The sequence below is a fragment of the Malaclemys terrapin genome, chromosome 9 (genome assembly GCF_027887155.1).
Source record: "Malaclemys terrapin pileata isolate rMalTer1 chromosome 9, rMalTer1.hap1, whole genome shotgun sequence".
NCBI classification, from domain to species: Eukaryota; Metazoa; Chordata; order Testudines; family Emydidae; genus Malaclemys; species Malaclemys terrapin.
The window spans coordinates 49181252-49201464 of record NC_071513.1 but is presented as its reverse complement, the minus strand read 5'-3'; the positions used below and the strand labels follow the sequence as shown (position 1 = coordinate 49201464).

Below are 20213 nucleotides of genomic sequence, written 5' to 3'. Positions count from 1 at the left end.
ATTAATGCACACAAGTACTTGGGGCCACAGTTTTGTGTCTCAATGAGAGCCCAGTCTCTTCAGTGGCAAAGGGCCCGCTGCCTCATGGGAGAATATTTGCTTAACTAACTGAGAGGAAGGCGTGCTATCTCCTGAGTCACCAGTCTCATTTCCCACAGCAGGGTTACTTGGAGGGCTCCCATCCAGATGCTGACCCTACTTAGCTGGATGGGAGCTCTTTCCTCTCCTCCCATCTTCTTTCTGCTCCTTGTTGGCACTCCCCCCCTTGCTATGTTCCAGCTGCTCCTCGGGAATTATGTACACTGCCCGGTTCCTCGACTAGGATCAGGGCCCCCTGTACGAGGTGCTGTACACATGCCCCATATCTAAACAGGTAAAGGAAGCAATATTATGAGGGGGAACTGAGGCCTAGAGAGGCTAAGTGACTCACCCAAGGGCACACAGGAATCTGTGGCAGAGAAGGGACTTGAAATCAGATCTCCTGAGGCTGCGTCTAGGGCCTTTAGCTCAAGGCCATCCTTCCTCTCTCCCCCACTCACCTTCTGTAGGTGCTCGACCTGAGCTTCCAGTTCCCTGCACCTCAACTCCAGCTCTCCCAGCTGGTCCTGCAGCATGCGCATGGTGTCCGTCAGGCTGTGGTTCTGCCTCTTGCTGTCTGACAGCGCCTGCCGCACGGAGTCCAAGCGCTCCTGAGAAAGGAATGGGTCACTCAGAGGTAGCATTCAGAATCCAGGAACTGACTGCTACCTCAGCTCTGCCTGTTCTTAATGCTCTGCATGTGTTAGTTGGCATGTGCAACAAGATATATGTATTATGTATCCCAGTACAGAGCTCTGTCATTGTAAATATATGATAGGCCAGATCCCCAGCTACGGGCCAGGTCCCCAGCTATTGGCCAGATCCCTACCTATTAGCCAGGTCCCCAGCTGGGGTGACTCGACTTTGCTCCACTGGAGTTTATGGGCTAGGTCCCCAGCTGGGATGACTTGGCGTTGCTCTACTGGAGTCTATGGGCCGGGTCCCCAGCTGGGGTGACTCAGCATCTATCCACTGGAGTCTACGGGTCAGGTGCCCAGCTGGGGTGATTCGGTGTCGCTCCATTGGAGCCTATGGGCCAGGTCCCCAGCTGGGATGAATTGGCATAGTTTCATTAAAACTATGTTGGGAATCATTAAGAAAGGAATAGATAATAAAACAGAAAATATCATATTGCCTCTATATAAATCCATGGTACGCCCACATCTTGAATACTGTGTGCTGATGTGGTCACCCCATCTCAAAAAAGATATATTGGAATTGGAAAAGGTTCAGAAAAGAGCAACAAAAATGATTGGGGTATGGAACGGTTGCCATATGAGGAGAGATTAATAAGACTGGGACTTTTCAGCTCGGAAAAGAGATGAATAAAGGGGGATATGCTAGAGCTCTATAAAATCATGACTGGCCTGGAGAAAGTGCATAAGGAAGTGTTATTTACTCTGTCTCATATCACAAGAACTAGGGGTCACCAAATGAAATTAATAGGCAGCAGGTTTAAAACAAACAAAAGGAAGTATTTTTTCACACAACGCACAGTCAACCTGTAGAACTCTTTGCCAGAGGATGTTGTGAAGGCCAAGACAATAACACAGTTCAAAAAAGAACTAGATAAATTCATGGATGATAGGTCCATCAATGGTTATTAGCCAGGATGGGAAGGGATGGTGTCCCTAGCCTCTGTTTGCCAGTGGCTGGGAGTGGGTGACAGGGGATGGATCACTTGATGATTCCCTGTTCTGGTCATTCCCTCTGGGGCACCTGGCATTGGCCACTGTCAGAAGACAGGATACTGTGCTAGACTGACCTTTGGTCTGACCCAGTATGGCTGTTCTTATGCTCTTATTTTTCTCGATGAGGCAGTGCCATGGGTGTGCATGGCACTGCACATATACAGGAGAAAGCAGGCTGCTGAGGGGTCAAACACATAGATAACAATGGTGAGGTCCAGCCCCAAGAGGAAAGACTACAGCCTTCATCAGCTGGGAATCCAGGGTCCAGAAGAGCCTGTGGGATGTACCGCTCTGTAGCTAAGTGTGGGTGCACACAGGCCTGCTGAATCCTCCATGAACAGTTCACGTCGATAGTCATGGGCCTCGACCAGCTCACATCAGGGATGGAGATCACCTCTTTTAGCCATTCATCTTGCACTGAAAAGTGTCAGCTGAAGACTTGAGTTACTGCCAGCCAAGAGCCTGTGTTCCCAGAAGGATCAGCAGGGACTGGGGGTAGGCCAGGGAGTTACTCTCTTTCTAGCTAGCTCTGCATGCCAGTCACACCAGCGACCACAGGCTCCGAGCCCCTAGAGACAGCCCCGACCTCTCAGCCATCTGCGCTTATATCCTGAGTCTGAGTCTGTGCTCACGCTGGCAAAACACCACAGTAACTCCCTCAAGGTCAGCTGTGTGGATGAACTCTCTGCAGGGATTCCAGAGCTGTGGATGGCACATTGTGGCTCTGGAGGGGAATGTACTGGCTGGAATTGATCTGGATGCACAGCTCCCTTTTTCTTTGCAATGGATTGCTGATGGCAGCTCTAGCTTGACAACACATCACCCCACAGAAGAGGAACAGCATGGACAGCATTACCATCTTACTGGGACCCGGGTTATGCTGTGCACCAACTCAAACCTCAGGCCAAGCTGGCTGAAAGGGTTGCTAATGTTTGCAGCCATGGAGGAGAGCCAGGGCCCAGCCCCAAGCAGGCTAGGCTGATTACAGGGCTGCGCTGACATCATGCTAAATCCACAGGTTTGTGGATTTCCAGGCTGAAAGGTCCCATTCTGCCCATTTAGTCTGACCTCCCAACTCAGGCCTGCAAACTTCCTCCTGGGGGGTCCTGCAGCCAGCTGGCATCCCTGTGATCTCTGAACAGGGCAGCTTCCCCTTGGGCCATGCTTCACCCAAACACTGGTTTGTTCCAAACTGCTGCGATATTTGGGCTGGGCAAACCGCAGTGCATTGGAACCAAAGGGAGTGTTTACAAGCCCCTGTTCAGGCTGGTGGGGCATGGTGCATCCTGCAGCACGGGGTGTTTGTGGGGTGGACTGGACCCCACTGGGATGTACACAGGTGGGCTCAGCAGGTGGAACGGCCTTCCCGACTGTATCCACTGACCCCTTTTCCCCTGCTCAGTCCCACCCCTACATTGTCTGCTCGCCCAGTGCTGAGGAGAAGGGGTGGGACCATTACCTGGAGCACCCGGCGGTCTTGTTCCGCTGCTGTCAGAGCCTTCTGCAGCTGGAAGACGTTCTCCTGAAGGGTGGAGGACCCCGTGGAGGCATCAGTCAGTGCCTGGGAAAGGCTCTGCACCTTATCCTTCAGGTGGCTCTCCTTGTCCTCTGTCTGGGCCAGTGAGTGACCCAGGCGGCCCAGCTCCTGCTGCAGCTTGGCTGATTTGCTCTCGCTGTCCCCCAACTGGCAGCGCAGGGACTGGACCTGCTCCTGCAGGGCCTGGATCTCGGTATCTCGGTCCACCAGGCTGAGCTGGACACGCTGAAGCTCCCCTTCCACGGAGCGACGGCTCAGCTCCAGCTTGGTGGCCCTACTCTCAGCTGCCTCCAGGACTTCCTTCAGCCTCCGCTTGTCTGTCTCCAGCTTGGTATCCTTGGCTTTCAGCCTAGTGACCTTCTCCTGAAAAACAAAGGCGACCTACTTCAGCAACGTGTATCATCCTTTCCACCACTGCCTGCAGTGTGCTACTCTCTCATGCGCCGTCCCGTCTCTCCACGCTCCCCACGACGTGCTGGCCAACCCCTCCCCGCTTGTGCATGCACTGGCCTGCCCCTCCACACTCCCCTTGCATGCTGACCTGGGCCGCCCCTCCACGCTTCCACCTCTTGCGCCGGCTCGGCCCGGCCCTCCACGCTCCCCGCCTGCGTGCCAGCCTGCCCCTCCATGCTCCCCACTCACACGCCTGCTCCCCCGTCACATGCCGGCTCGCCCCTCCACGCTCCCTGCTCGTGCACCTGCTCCCCCCCATGCACTGTCCCGCCCAGTCTTGCCACGCTCCCTGCTCGTGCGCTGCCCCACCCCACCTCCCTCGGGTGCCAGCCCATCCCTCCACACTCCTGTGCCTGCTCCCCATGCCTGCTCCCCCCTCGCATGCCAGCCTGCCCCTCCACGGTCCCCGTTCACATGCCTGTCCCTCCACACTTCCCGCTCATGTGCCGGCCCGCCCTTCCCCACTCCTGCGCCTGCTCCCCCCTCGCACGTCCCGCCACGCTCTCCATGCCTGCTCCCCCCTCACACGCACCAGCCAGCCCGCCCCTCCATGCTCCCTGCTTGCACGTCGCCCACCCCATACTCCCTGCTTGCACGCCAACACATCCCTCCACACTCCCTGCTCACATGCTTGCTCCCCCCTCACATGCCGGCCCACCCCTCCACGCTCCCTGCTCGTGCGCCTGCTCCCCCTCATGCGCCAGCCCATCATACTCCCCCATCGTGCACCTGCTCCCGCCCCCCACATGCACCAGTCCATCACGCTCCCCACTCACACGCCTACTCCCCCCTCGCGAACTGGCTCACACTCCCCACTCGCGCAACTTCTCTCCCCTCTCATGCTGCCCACTCCCTGTGTCAGCCTGCCCCCCCCCCCCCCCGCCACATGATTCCCCTGACCTGCTTTGGCCTGCTCCCTCCCCGCCACAGGCCAGCTCCCTACCCTGTGCACTGCTCCGCCACACTCTCTTTAACGCGTGCCCAGTTAGGGTGACCAGATGTCCCGATTTTATAGGGACAGTCCTGATTTTTGGGTCTTTTTCTTATAGAGGTGCCTATTCCCCCCATCCCCTGTTCCGATTTTTCACATTTGCTGTCTGGTCACCCTATGCCCAGTTAAAAGCCAGCGGCACACCCCCTGAACTAGCCTAATAGCCTGGCCCACGTCCCAGTGCTGTCTAGGGACAGCCCCGGGTGCTATATTAGGAGGGTTCTTGGTCTTGTGTGGAGCCTAGAGATTGGTAGAAGGTGTGTGATTGTGTAGTGGCGCAGGGTATGGGGGGCAAGATGGGAAGAGACAGATCAAGGGGAGCGCTGGGTGGGAATCAGGGTCCCAGTGTGACTGGTGATAACAGGAAGGGGAATTTGCCAGGACTGGCTGCTCCGTGAAGTTCTGGGGGCTGTGATGGCCCTGTCCTGGGCAGCCTGGCAGCTCTGGAGTTGGAGCAATCACCAGGGCCTGCTCTACACACAGAACAGTACCAGGGCAACTAACAGTGTGAGGTGGCACCGGTTTAGCTAGCCCACAGCAGCTTGTGCCTGTGGGGCTCTACAGAGGTGTAAACCTGGCCTGGAGCCGTGTCACCTGCCCAGGAATAAAGGTGTATGGATGAGCCCTGTCTGGAGGCACTCCAGGGGTCTCTGCGCTCCCTAGAGAAGCACGTTTGTCTCTGAAGGCCAGCTGATCCCTAGGAGTCATCCAGGACAAGACCCAGACTCCAAGGTAGGAGCAGAGCCAGTGAGCACTGGCGAGCCCCCACTTCCCAGACCACGGAGAGAGAAGCAGCAGCAGGCAGCTGGATATAGAGTGGGGTCCTGCCTGGCAGGCGCAGGCACTGAGGGAGTCGTGAGTCTCACTGTCCAGGCAGGGCACGTGCCCTGCTGGCTCCTCCCTCAGTAAAGGGGCCTGGCTCTTTGATGGGCAGCCCGTTTCCTTTAATGGCCATGCCCTGCAGACTGGTCCCCCTACTCATCTGCTGTTCCCAAGCGCCCTGGAGCTTCCATGGCCCTGGGAAATGGCTCAGCTCTAGGATGTGCACTGAGAACGTCTGCAGCCCTCCCTCCACCCCTCCCGAGCAGTGCAGCAGAAACTTGTCCTGGGCAATGGAGGAGGGAGCCAAGGAGCAGTCTCCCACGCTCATCCATCCCTGTCACTGTTCCAGGGAGTGTAGCAGATTGCGCTCTGCTTGCCCACGCAGACCTGAGCTGGACTGAGGATATTGATATATTAACTGAGGATATTGATGTAATAGTCATCACAGAAATTTGGTGGAATGAGGATAATTAATGGGACACGGTAATACCAGGGTACAAAATATATCGAAAGGACAGAACAGGTCATGCTGGTGAGGGAGTGGCACTATATGTGAAAGAAAGCGTAGAATCAAATGAAGTAAAAATCTTAAATGAACCAAACTATACCATAGAATCTCTATGGATAGTAATTCCATGCTTGAATAATAAGAATATAGCAGTAGGGATATATTACCAACCACCTGACCAGGATGGTGATAGTGATGTGAAATGCTCAGGGAGATTAGAGAGGCTATTAAAATAAAAAACTCAATAATAATGGGGGATTTCAACTATCCCCATATTGACTGGGTACATGTCACCTCAGGATAGGATGCAGAGATAAAGTTTCTTGACACCTTAAATGACTGCTTCTTGGAGCAGCTGGTCCTGGAACCCACCAGAGGAGAGGCAATTCTTGATTTAGTTCTAAGTGGAGCACAGGATCTGGTCCAAGAGGTGAATATAGCTAGACCGCTTGGTAATAGTGACCATAATATAATTAAATTTAACATCCCTGTGGTGGGGAAAACACCACAGCGGCCCAACACAATAGCATTTAATTTCAAAAAGGGGATGTGACGTTGCACTCCATATACTTTATGAAAACATGCTTATGAATGTGAATATGATGTAACTGGAATATGCTTTATACAAAAGTTCTCTTGTAAGGTATCACTACAAAGCTTATAATCTACTGAGTGTATTCATCCTATTTGTTTGCATGTATTATTTCTATGTCTGGAGTTAGGAGAATAAGATATAAACTTGTATTATTGATGTAAACATATTAAGTGGAAGCCATTAAGGGTGCTTCAGAATCAATGAACTGTGAATGGGTTTATTTACCTGCAAGCCTTCCTGCATATGTGTGGGCCAGCCCATGGGTAATGAAGAATGTGGTCTCACAGGGACATGTGACCATGTCACCTGATGCTGAAATCCATCTTAAATCTGGTACTTTTCCATTTAGAAGGAGGGGTTGGGACCCAGAGAGACAAAAGATTCCTGCCTTGTGCCAAAGCTATAAAAGGGGGTGGAACAGAACAAAGGGGGCTGCCAGTCATGAGTAAACCCTTAGCTACCACCTGAGATGTCTGCTGAAACTAACAAGGACTGTACCAGGGGAAAGGATTGGGCCCAGACTAGGAAGGAGTCTAGTCTGTGAAAGAAGCTTATTGGAACATCTCTGAAGGTGAGATATTACCTGTAATCAGTTTCTTAATGTATTAGGCTTAGACTTGTTTGTTTTTGCTTTCCTTTCCTTCATAACTTACTTTGTTCTGTCTGTTATTACTTGAAACCACTTAAATCCTACTTTTTATATTTAATAAAATCATTTTTGTTTATTAATGAACCCAGAGTAAGTGATTAATACCTGGGAGAGCAAACAGCTGTGCATATCTCTCTATCAGTGATATAGAGGGCGGACAATTTATGAGTTTACCCTGTATAAGCTTTATACAGAGTAAAACAGATTTATTTGGGGTTTGGGAACTGGGTGTCTAGGTGCTGGAGTCAGGTAACCCGCAGAGCTGTTTTCACTTAAAGCCTACAGCTTTGGGGGTGTGACCCGGACTCAGGGTCTGTGTTGCAGCAGGCTAGCGTGTCTGGCTCAACAAGGCAGGGTTCTGGAAGTCCCAAGCTGGCAGGGAAAATGGGCTCAGAAGTGATTTCAGCACACCAGGTGACAGTCCCAAGGGGATCTCTGTGACTGAACCCGTCACAGGGGAACTACACAAAAATGAGGAGGTTAGTTAAACACAAATTAAAAGGTACAGCACCAAAAGTAAAATCCCTGCAAGCTGCATGGAAACTTTTTAAAGACACCATAAAAGAGGCTCAACTTAAATGTATACTGCAAATTAAAAAACATAGTAAGAAAATCAAAAAAGTGCCACTGTGGCTAAACAACAAAGTAAAAGAAGCAGAGAGAGGCAAAAAGGCATCTTTTAAAAAGTGGAAGTTAAATCCTAATGAGGAAAATAGAAAGGAGCATAAACTCTGGCAAATGAAGTGTAAAAATATAATTAGGAAGGCCAAAAAAGAATTTGAAGAACAGCTAGCCAAAGACTCAAAAAGTAATAGCAAAAATTTTTAAAAGTACATCAGAAGCAGGAAGCCTGCTAAACAACCCGTGGGGCACTGGATGATCGAGATGCTAAAGGAGCACTCAAGGATGATAAGCAGATTGCGGAGAAACTAAATGAATTCTTTGCATCAGTCTTCATGGTTGAGGATGTGAGGGAGATTCCCAAACCTGAGCCATGCTTTTTAGGTGATAAATCTGAGGAACTGTCCCAGACTGAGGTGTCATTAGAGAAGGTTTTGGAACAAATTGATAAATTAACAGTAATAAGTCACCAGGGCCAGATGGTATTCACCCAAGAGTTTTGAAGGAACTCAAATGCTAAATTGCAGGACTACTAACTGTCGTCTGTAACCTATCATTTAAATCATCTTATGTGCCAAATGACTGGTGGATAGCTAATGTGACGCCAATTTTTAAAAAGGGTTCCAGAAGTAACCCCAGCAATTACAGGCTGGTAAACCTGACTTCCATACCGCGCAAACTGGTTGAAAGTACAGTAAAGAACAAAATTGTCAGACACATAGATGAACATAATTTGTTGGGGAAGAGTCAACATGTTTTTTGTAAAGGGAAATCATGTCTCACCAATCTACTAGAATTCTTTGAGGGGGTCAACAAGCATGTGGACAAGGGGGATCCAGTGGATATAGTGTATTTAGATTTTCAGAAAGCCTTTGATAAGGTCCCTGTAGTGAGGTGGCCTGGCTCCCAGCCGCCCCAGAGAGGGACGAGCCCCTCCGGATGCCAAAGTGGACGGAGCCACTGGAGCCTGTGCCCGCCCCCCAAAGTTCAAAGCGCAGGACAGGAAGTATAAAAGCCCCACCCCAGGGCTCAGAAGCTGCCTGGCCGCCGGAGAAGCCAAATGCTGGGGGGCCTAGCTCCCGCTGGGGAGACTCCTGTAGCCTATGACCGACCAGAGGCCTGGCCATACCAGTCAAGACCTGATGGTGACCAGACCCCGGAGAAGCTGTTAAGCCTACCTGTGGGAAGCGACCCAGAGGAGCTGCCAAGCCTACCGCTCGCCGAGTACCCTGAGGAGCCCATGGTGCTTGATGCCATGGAGGACACCGACCAGACGCAGGTACTGCTAGTGGGGAGGTAGGAAGTAGCCTGGGGGAAGCCGACCCTAGTCTGGCTGTGGCACACCCAGAGCCGATGTCAGTGTGTTGCGGCCAGGATCCCCACTGACACCGCAGCAGGCCGCCTGCCGCTGTTAGGGCCCTGGGCTGGGATGCAGTGGAGTGGGCGGCATGCGTCCCCCCTGCCACCCCACTCACGGGTGGCAGTCTCCCCCTCGCCCAGACGCTCAGAACCAGGAGCCTGAGTTTTGAGCTCCTGCTTGTTTGCTGTCCCGCCCTGACCCAGGGCCTGGGCTTGTTCCTGAACTATTTGCTCAGCCCCTGCCTGAGGGCCTGAGCCCTTGACTGTTTCCTGCCTCACCCGGCTAATTCCCCGACTCACCGGACCTAAGTAGTGAGGCTCCCAGCCGCCCCAGAGAGGGGTGACCCCAACCGAACCCTTCTACAGTCCCTCACCAAAAGCTCTTAAGCAAAGTAAGCAGTCATGGGATAAGAGGGAAGGTTCTCTCATGGATTGATAACTGGTTAAAAGATAGGAAACAAAGGGTAGGAATAAAAGGTCAGTTTTCAGAATGGAGAGAGGTAAATAGTGATTCCTCCAGGGGTCTGTACTGGGACCAGTCCTATTCAATATATTCATAAATGATCTGGAAAAAGGGGTTAACAGTGAGATGGCAAAATTTGCAGATGATACAAAACTACTCAAGATAGTTAAGACCCAGGCAGACTGTGAAGAGCTACAAAAGGATAGCTCAAAACTGGGTGACTGGGCAACAAAATGGCAGATGAAATTCAATGTTGATAAATACAAAGTAATGCACATTGGAAAACATAATCCCAACTATATATATAAAATTATGGGGTCCAAATTAGCTGTTACCACTCAAGAAAGAGATCTTGGAGTCATTGTGGATAGTTCTCTGAAAACATCCACTCAATGTGCAGTGGCAGTCAAAAAAGCAAACAGAATGTTGGGCATCATTAAGAAAGGGATAGATAATAAGACAGAAAATACCATATTGCCTCTATATAAATCCATGGTACGCCCACATCTTGAATACTGCGTGCAGATTTGGTCACCCCATCTCAAAAAACATATATTGGACTTGGAAAAGGTTCAGAAAAGGGCAACAAAAATGATTAGGGGTATGGAACGGCTGCCGTATGAGGAGAGATTAATAAGACTGGGACTTTTCAGCTTGGAAAAGAGACAACTAAAGGGGGATATGATGGAGGTCTATAAAATCATGACTGGTCTGAAGAAAGTGCATAAGGAAGTGTTATTTACTCTGTCTCATAACACAAGAACTAGGAGCCACCAAATGAAATTAATAGGCAGCAGATTTAAAACAAAAGGAAGTATTTTTTCACAAAACGCACAGTCAACCTGTGGAACTTTTTGCCAGAGGATGTTGTGAAGGCCAAGACTATAACAGGATTCAAAAAAGAAATAGATAAATTCATGGAGGATAGGTCCATCAATGGCTATTAGCCAGGATGGGCAGGGATGGTGTCCCTAGCCTCTGTTTGCTAGAAGCTGGGAATGGGCCACAGGGGATGGAACACTTGATGGTTCCCTGGTCTGTTCATTCCCTCTGGGGCACCTGGCATTGGCCACTGTCAGAAGACAGGATACTGTGCTAGACTGACCTTTGGTCTGACCCAGTATGGCCGTTTTTATATTCTTATGTTCTTATGACTCTCCCTTTCCACTAGTGACTTTTACAGAGCTCCCCCTCCGTTTCCTAACGGGTGGCTGCCCCGTAACATGCACTTCCTACTCCTTCTCCTTGCAGGCTCAGACCCACCTGCAGCTCCCTGTTCTTCTCCTCCCTGGCATGCATGCTGCACTCCAGGGTAGCAATCTGCTCTGCCAAGGCATGGCGCTCCCTCTCCACTCTCCGAATGGTCTCTTCCTGCAGTGCCAGGGCCATCTGCGCACTGCTCAGGCGCCCGTCCATGCCTCGCTTGCCTGGGTATGGGAAAGGAGAGGCAGGGGTTTGAGGAACGGGCTCTGATCTGTGGGAGGGAGAAGAGCACTGCTTCCCCAGTGGATCTCTGTGATGGCTGGGGGTGCAATCCAGCCAAGCCATCACCCAGCCTCCTGGAGTCCCCGAGCTACATGTGAACAGCGAGTTCACTGGATCTAAGGGTTGCTGCATCAGTGCATGGGGACATCACCCCAAAGGAGCCATGTGCCAGGAACCCAGCCCTGGACTCCAAGCGGCAAGGCAGTGCTGACCACATCAGGAAGCCAAAGAGAGACTGGCCTTGCCCCAAGGTCAGGAGCTTGCAGTCCCTATGGATAAAGGCTGGGAGGGCAAAAAGAGGCACTGAGAGCAGAAGTGGCTTTCTTATGGTTGCATGACTCTTGGGCTCTGGTCACAGGAGCTGTTTTTGGCAAGCCCCTGTAGCTTTACACCTGTAGCTAACCTTCTAGTCACACCCCACCTCCATCCCTCAGGTTGGGATGGCTGCATCCTGGCCAGGAGATCAGGGCTTGCCTGGCATCACTGTTTAATCCCAAACTAGAACCTCTCCAGTTCTGCCTGACCAGCTAGCCCCTTCTGACACGAGAGGAGAGCTGATCCTGTGTCTTCCTGCTGTCCCAGTGACAGTCTGCTCCAGCTGCATCAACTGAGCCTTATGGAATCTAGGGGGAGAAGAGGAGAATGACTGGCCTTCCTCAGAGTCTGCCAGCAACTTCTGCAGCTGCAGGACATGATTGCTGGTCTGGTCCCGGTCGCTCGCCATTTCATTCAGCTGACGGTTCAAGTTCATCACCTGTGTCCTTAAATCATCCTGGGAGAAAGAAAAATAGTGTCAGATTTTTAAGTGCAGGCCAGAAAGAAAGAGGAATATGCCGAGACAGAACGGGGGGTGGAGGTAGAGAAAGAGAAAGGAGAAAAGGAAGTACATGAAACACTAAGTTTAACAATGAGAACTTCCTGTCACAAATCAGAACATCCCTGGAGCCAGAGCTCTAGGGCGTCCTGTAAATATTGGTGTCATGTCAGTTTGTGAGTGTGATGTCTGACACACACATACACAAATGTGTCTACACGATGGTCCCAACAAAGGACCATTTTAATCTCAGTGTCCCTTTCCCCAAAGTCTTCTGAGCATTTTTAAACATCACTAAACTGCCAAGCTCAGCAAATAAAAGCAACGTGTGCTAACAGATCCTTAGCTGTATAACTGACTCTGTTGTGGATCTATCCTGATTTACACCCCAGAGTCCAGTGTGGGAAACGGGAAAGGAGGACTCAGCAGCAATCCCATACCCAGCACCTAAAACACACCACACCTCCACCGCACACTGCACGCCAGGAAGGTGGATGAGTTTGTTCTTAAAGTACAGGGATTACGAACAGCCCCATTCTTCTTCCTGGCGTGTGGAGGGGCGACTTGCCCAGGGCAGCAAAGTAGAACCTGACTCTCCTGAATCCTACTCTCATTTCTGCTACCCTGGGCAACTCACCCACCCACTCAGTGCTTCCATTTCCTCATCTGTATGATGGGGGTGTCCCCACTTGCCAGGAGCCTGTGACGAGGCTACAGACAGCACTATTTGTAAAGGCTTTATATCCTCAGATGGAAGCTGCTGCCAAAGTGCATGACATAAACCATCATTAAAAAACCAACAAAACAGGATCCGGCTCCAGGTCAGCACGGCAGCAGGAGTGTAATGGGAGGCAGAATCTGGCTGCTGGTTTGCAAATCACAATCCAGTTACCTTCAAAAGAACAATATTATCAAACCCAGCCTGTACTCTTGGCCACAAACAGCCCTGAGTGTCTGTAGTCTCCTGGCCAAAGACAGCTCCCCATTTCTTGCTAGTTTCCATTATGTTCTTTGCCATCCATGCCGCAGGTGCCCAAACTTTGCCAAGCTAAGCTTCACGGGCACCCTGCCGGGAGCCCAAAGGGGGAACCTACTTTGCACAAAATGGCACAGATTGCAGCCATCCTCCTCTTCAGTATGGAGCTGAGCCCTACAGAGACCCCTGGTTCCAGCATGCAATGCTACATCTTGACTGTTATGGCCACGTGGCAGCACAATGGAGTACGGCAGGCAGGGGTCTATAGCCTTCATATTAAAGACAAGGGGTAACATTTTCCACAGCACCTAAGTGACCTACAGCCCAATTTCAAAAGTCACTTTGGACTGGTCTACACTGGGGGGGGGGGATCGATCCAAGATACGCAACTTCAGCTACGCGAATAGCGTAGCTGAAGTCGAAGTATCTTGGATTGAATTACCTGGGGTCCAGACGGTGCGGGATTGATGGCCGCGGCTCCCCCGTCGACTGCGCTACTGCCACTCACTCTGGTGGAGTTCCGGAGTCAACGGAGAGCGCGTTCGGGGATCGATATATCGCATCTTAACGAGACGCGATATATCGATCCCAGATAAATCGATTGCTACCCGCCGATACAACGGGTAGGAAGACGTACCCTTAGCCCTGGTCTGCACTATGAGTTTAGGTCGAATTTAGCAGCATTAGGTCAATTTAACCCTGCACCCGTCCACATGACCAAGCCTGTTTTGTCGATGTAAAGGGCTCTTAAAATCGATTTCTGTACTCCTCCCCGGCGAGGGGTTTAGTGCTAAAATCGACCTTGCTGGGTCGAATTTGGGGTAGTGTGGACGCAATTTGACGGTATTGGCCTCTGTGAGCTATCCCAGAGTGCTCCATTGTGACCGCTCTGGATAGCACTCTCAACTCAGATGCACTGGCCAGGTAGACAGGAAAAGCCCACGAACTTTTGAATTTCATTTCCTGTTTGGCCAGCGTGGCGAGCTGATCAGCACAGGTGACCATGCAGAGCTCATCAGCACAGGTGACCATGGAGTCCCAGAATCGCAAAAGAGATCCAGCATGGACCGAACGGGAGGTACTGGATCTGATCGCTGTATGGGGAGAAGAATCTGTGCAGGCAGAACTCTGTTCCAAAAGACAAAATGCCAAAATATTTGAAAAAATCTCCAAGGGCATGATGGTCAGAGGCTACAACAGGGACACACAGCAGTGCCGCGTGAAAGTTAAGGAGCTGAGGCAAGCCTACCAAAAAACAAAGGATGCAAACAGTCGCTCCGGATCAGAGCCCCAGACATTCTATTATGAGCTGCATGCAATTCTAGGCATGGCCTCTGCTACTATCCCACCACTGTCCATGGACACCTACAAGCGGGAGTCTCATGCAACAGGGATGAGGAGTTTGAAGATGATGAGGAGGAGGAGGTTGAGGATAGCGCACAGCCGGCAAGCGGAGAATCCCTTCTCTCCAGCAGCCAGAAACTGTTCATCACCCTGTAGCCAATACCCTCCCAACTCTCCCAAGGTGGACTCCCGGACCATGAAGCCAGAGAAGGAACCTCTGGTGAGTGTACCTTTGTAAATATAATACAGGGTTTAAAAGTAAGCGGTGTTTAATGATTAATTTACCACGCCAAGCCAGTAGCAAGTAGTCTGGAATCATTGCAGAACAAAACCTTGCAGCGAATGGGCCCAGGCTTTGGCTGTTTGCCTTTGGCTGAAAATAAATAATTCCCGCTGTTAGCCACGCGGTGGGGGGAGGCCCGTTCATGCTGAGCTGTTCGTATTTGGCTGACAGGGATCTTCCCTGATACTAGCCATGCGGTGGGGGGTGAAGCGATCATCCCAGAGAGTTGGGGGAGAGGGGTTGGATTGTGCTGCACATTCACCCTAAAACTGCAGCCCCTCCTTTTAAACGGCCAACCCAACGGGCTTTGCTTGGTATAGGAAAGGAGGGCGCTGCTGTTTGAAACTGTTCCCACATGTTATGAAGGTTGAAGAAGCCGAAACCCTTTGCCTTACCATGGCTGCTGCAAGCCGAATTCTGTTGCCCAGCCGAGCATGTGTGATGTCTCACACCAAACCGGCAGGCCCTCAATATAAGAGGCAAAATGCGACCTTGTAGCAAAAGCACATGTGCTATGTAATGTGAATCACTTGATTCAGTGTGAAATAGTCTTCCCTTTGTTCTCTAAAATGTATCTTTTTAAATTCTACTCTCCCTTTTTTTCCTCCCGCAGCTGCAAATGTTTCTACGCTCCCCCATCGTCTCCGTCCCAGAGGCTAGCGCAGATTAGAAGACGAAAAATATGCACTCGCGACGAGATGTTCTCAGAGCTCATGCAGTCCTCCTGCACTGAAAGAGCTCAGCAGAATGCGTGGAGGCAAACAACGGCAGAGTCCAGGACAGCATTAAATGAATGCGATGAAAGGAGGGAGGAGCATGCTGAGTGGAGGCAGGATGCAATGCTGAGGCTAATGGGGGAGCAAACTGACATGCTCAGGCGTCTGGTGGAGCTGCAGGAAAGGCAGCAGGAGCACAGACTGCCACTGAAGCCCCTGTATAACCGCCTGCCCGCCTCCCCAAGATCCATATCCTCCTCACCCAGACACCCAAGAATGCGGGGGGGGGAGGGGGGAGAGGCTACAGGCACCCAGCCACTCCACCCCAGAGGATTGCCCAAGCAACAGAAGGCTGGCATTCAATAAGTTTTGAACTGTAGTGTGGCCTTGTCCTTCCCTCCTCCCCTCATCCACCACCCCACCTGGTGCTTCCCTCCTCACCCACCCCTCCCGGGCTACCTTGCGAGTTTTCCCCCTATTTGTGTGATGAATTAATAAAGAATGCATGAGTTGGAAACAATAATGACTTTATTGCCTCTGAAAGCAGTGATTGAAGGGGGGAGGTCGGTTGGCTTACAGGGAAGTAGAGTCAACCAAGGGGGCAGATTTTCATCAAGGAGAAACAAAGAGAACTGTCACACTGTAGCCTGGCCAGTCATGAAACTGGTTTTCAAAGCTTCTCTTATGCGCAGGGTGCCAGCTGTGCCTTTCTTATCGCACTGGTGTCTGGCTGCGTGTAATCGGCCACCAGGCAATTTGCCTCAACCTCCCACCCCACCATAAATGTCTCCCGCTTATTCTCACAGATATTGTGGAGCACACAGCAAGCAGCAATAACAATGGGAATATTGGTTTCGCTGAGGTCTCACCTAGTCAGTAAACTGCGCCAGCAAGCTTTTAAGTGTCCAAATGCACATTCTACCACCATTCTGCACTTGCTCAGCCTATAGTTGAACTGCTCCTTACTACTGTCCAGGGTGCCTGTGTATGGCTTCATGAGCCATGGCATTAAGGGGTAGGCTGGGTCCCCAAGGATAACTATTGGCATTTCAACATCCCCAACGGTAATTTTCTGGTCTGGGAAGTAAGTTCCTTCCTGCAGCTGTTCAAACAGACCAGAGTTCCTGAAGATGGGAGCGTCATGCACCTTTCCTGGCCATCCCACGTTGATGTCGGTGAAACGTCCCTTGTGATCCACCAGTGCTTGCAGCACCATTGAAAAGTACCCCTTGCGGTTTACATACTGGCTGCCAAGGTGGTCCGGTCCCAAGATAGGGATATGCGTTCCGTCTATCGCCCCACCACAGTCAGGGAATCCCATTGCAGCAAAGCCATCCACTATGACCTGCACATTTCCCAGAGTCACTACCCTTGATAGCAGCAGCTCAGTGATTGCGTTGGCTACTTGGATCACAGCAGCCCCCACAGTAGATTTGCCCACTCCAAATTGATGCCTGACTGACCGGTAGCTGTTTGGTGTTGCAAGCCTCCAGAGGGCTATTGCCACTGGCTTGTGAACTGTGAGGGCTGCTCTCATCTTGGTATTCTTGCGCTTCAGGGCAGGGGAAAGCAAGTCACAAAGTTCCATGAAAGTGCCCTTACGCATGCGAAAGTTTCGCAGCCACTGGGAATCATCCCAGACCTGCAACACTATGTGGTCCCACCAGTCTGTGCTTGTTTCCCAGGCCCAGAATCAGCGTTCCAGAGCATGAACCTGCCCCATTACCACCATGATGTCCAAATTGCCAGGGTCCGTGCTTTGAGAGAAGTCTATGTCCATGTCCTCATCACTATCATGATTGTGCTGTCGTCGCCTCCTCACCTGCTTTTGCAGGTTCTGCACATTCCGCAGGATAATGCGTGAGGTGTTTACAATGCTCACAGTAGCAGCGGTGGTCTGAGCGGGCTCCATACTTGCCGTGGTATGGAGTCTGCAGGAGAGCAGAGTTGCAGCGGAAGCAGTGGAGGACGACCGTTAGCACCGCGCACATTTCCCGAGGAAGAACACACGTACCCAGGAGCCCATGACAGACAACATGGAGAAATTCGCTATCGAGCCAATAGCAGCAGAGCAGAGTTGCAGCGGAAGCAGTGTATGACGATGGTTTGCAGACCTACTGCACCGTCTGCTGCCAGCAGCACCCAGGACACAACAGCGGCGGTGTTGGTGAGCTGAGCTGAGCAGGCTGCACGCTTGCCGTGGTATGGCGTCTGTGCGGAAAAAAGGCGTGAAACAATTGTCTGCCGTTGCTTTCACGGAGGGAGGGGAGACTGACGACATGTACCTAAAACCACCCGCAACAATGGTTTTTGCCCCATCAGGCATTGGGAGCTTAACCCAGAATTCCAATGGGCAGCGGAGACTGCGGGAACTGTGGGATGGCTACCCACAATGCACCGCTCCATAAGTCGATGCTAGCCACAGTAGTGAGGGCGCACTCCGCCGACTTAATGCGCTTAGTGTGGACATATGCAATCGACTGTATAAAATCGATTTCTAAATATTGACTTCTATAAAATCGACCTAATTTTGTAGGGTAGACATACTCTTAGGTGCTGTGGAAAATGTTACCCCTTGTCTTTAATAGGGAGGTGGGCTGCTGCCGACCACCCAGTAGAACCTGTGAGACTTGAAGCCTACTGAAATCAATGGGAATCCTTCAATTGATGTCAATGAGCACTGGTGCAGGCTGATAGTTTGGCCAGTCAGTGGGAGTCTTAAGGAACGGTTGTACACAGTAATCATATGAAAACGACACACAGAATGTTACTCAAACCATCAAACCTCCTTCAACTGTAAGGGAATACATCTTCCCTTGTGTTCACTGAGAGACACAACTGGACACAGCTGCTCACCTCAATTCCAGCAAACCCCAGCAGCCTGATGGGATGGGGAAGGCAGGAGTGCCTCAAACTCGATAGCTTAGACCCATAAAGTATTAATTAATTTCCCAATCCTAGAGAAAGCCCTTTGGCTGCGCCGCGGCTTTGATTATTATGACAGTCCATGTTTTTTACATTACGCTTGTATAAATATTTATGCATCTTTATAAGAATCATGTTTTGAGCAATAGGACACAACAGAGGAAGGCCAAAGGGGAGGGGGCTGAAGGACCAGAGAGCATTGCTATATAAATGCTGTTAAGGTCAACTTGGGGTCGAGCTCAGCTGGTGGGGTCATGTGACACTGAGCATGTCCTTGAGCTGGCCTGGTGGTTTGCCACGGGTCCCACGCTCCGCGGAGTGCTGTGCGGGGGAGGGTGTTCAGCTCCCATTGCTATTGAGTAGCTGTCTGCCCAATGCCTGCAGGGGCACAGACGGGCTCACTGCTAAAACAGAGGGTGGCAACCATTCTGGCGTGGTCAGCTCCCCAGCTGCTGTCAGTCAGCATCTCTCCATAGGAGTCAATGGGGTCTGATCCCCAGCTGGTGCAAATCAGCCCTAGCTCCACTGGAGTCAATGGGGCCAGATCCCCAGCTGGTGTAAATCAGCCCTAGCTCCACTGGAGTCAATGGGGTCAGGTCCTCAGCTGGTGTAAATCAGCCCTAGCTCTACTGATGTCAGCAGGCCAGATCCCCAGCGGGTCGCCAGCCTTGCTCTGCTGGAGGTGAGTCGCTGGGGGCGAGTCAAGTTACAGTAGCAGGAGATCAGGCCTGGACACTGTAGGGGTGGCCGAGAGAGTAGCTGGCAATATCCTCTAAGGAAATGCAGCTCTCCATGTGCTCCTGCCCCTCCATGTCCTCTTTCCTTGACTCTCCTTGCCCAGTGATAGAGCTTGGCAAACCACAGCACTGCATGGGTGGTCGGCTCTCTGGCTGTGGAGTGTGTGGGGAGGGCAGTGTCTGAAGGCATAGTTTAACTCTTCCATGGCCTGACATGGCCTGGCATACCACTTTCCTGCCCAGGTTGTGCACACATCCCGCACGGCTGCACTGAGCTAACTACAGAAGTGAGCAATGCCTGACTTGCTTTCAAGCATGTGGCATCTCATGTGCCATTCCTTGGCAACATTCCTCTGCTCCCCCAGCAGCTAACAGGGAAGGACACACTGTGAACTGACCATATTCTTCCCTGAGTCAGCCCAAGGGTGGGAACGCAGCTTCCATGCCTCCTATGGCTGCTCTGCTCCCTACGCCACCCCGTCATACAGGCAGAGCTGAAGAGAAAGAGGGGTGGACCTGGTGCTGTGACTCTTGAGCAGAGTCCTCTGTCTCCGGGGATAAGAACTGATGGGAGGGATAGGGAGACAGTTGGGGAAGGAATAACACAAAGGGTCGGGGAAGAAAGGCCAAGGCATGGAATACAGGGAGGGTAGAGAAGAATGAGAAATAATATCCCACCATCCCCCTGGCACTGCCAGTGCCCTTGCCCTACAACCAGACCACAGTACCAGAACAAAGGGGCGTTCAGTGACACTCAGCAAGCAGTGGCGGCCAAGTAAATATTTTTCCATGCAATGAGCCTGTGGAACCTATTGCCTAAAGCTATCACCGAGGCCAAGAGCTCAGCAGGATTCAGAACAAGGATCTCCAGTGTTATAACAAGGAATAAAAAAATAACCAAGTGTTTTAGAAATGATCTAAACCTTCCAGCTACAGGGCTTGAACTGGCCTATAACTGACAGGGGGAGGGAAGGAGACTGAAGGGCTCTTGCACCTTCTACTGAAACTGGTGCTGGCCATTGTCAGAGCCATAACACCAGGCTGGCTGGAGCCCTGCTCTGGTCCAGTGTGCCAGTCCCATGCCCCTTTGTGCAGCGCCTCATGTTCTGAGGGCTGTGTCCCACACTGCAGCACTGGGAGTGACTGTGCTGGTTAGAGCTTGGTGG

The 20213-nt window shown here is 51.4% G+C and overlaps 1 protein-coding gene across 1 annotated transcript in view; it reads right to left on the bottom strand.

Annotated features, from left to right (window-relative positions):
* CROCC2 (ciliary rootlet coiled-coil, rootletin family member 2) overlaps positions 1-20213 on the bottom strand; it is a 170121-nt gene that overhangs the window by 24526 nt on the left and 125382 nt on the right. The window contains exons 29-32 of the mRNA XM_054039911.1: positions 11904-12024; positions 11031-11194; positions 3229-3669; positions 540-689 (exon numbers count right to left, since the gene is read on the bottom strand). Coding sequence (XP_053895886.1) covers positions 540-689; positions 3229-3669; positions 11031-11194; positions 11904-12024 — 876 coding nt within the window. The remainder of the gene's footprint in view (positions 1-539; positions 690-3228; positions 3670-11030; positions 11195-11903; positions 12025-20213) is intronic.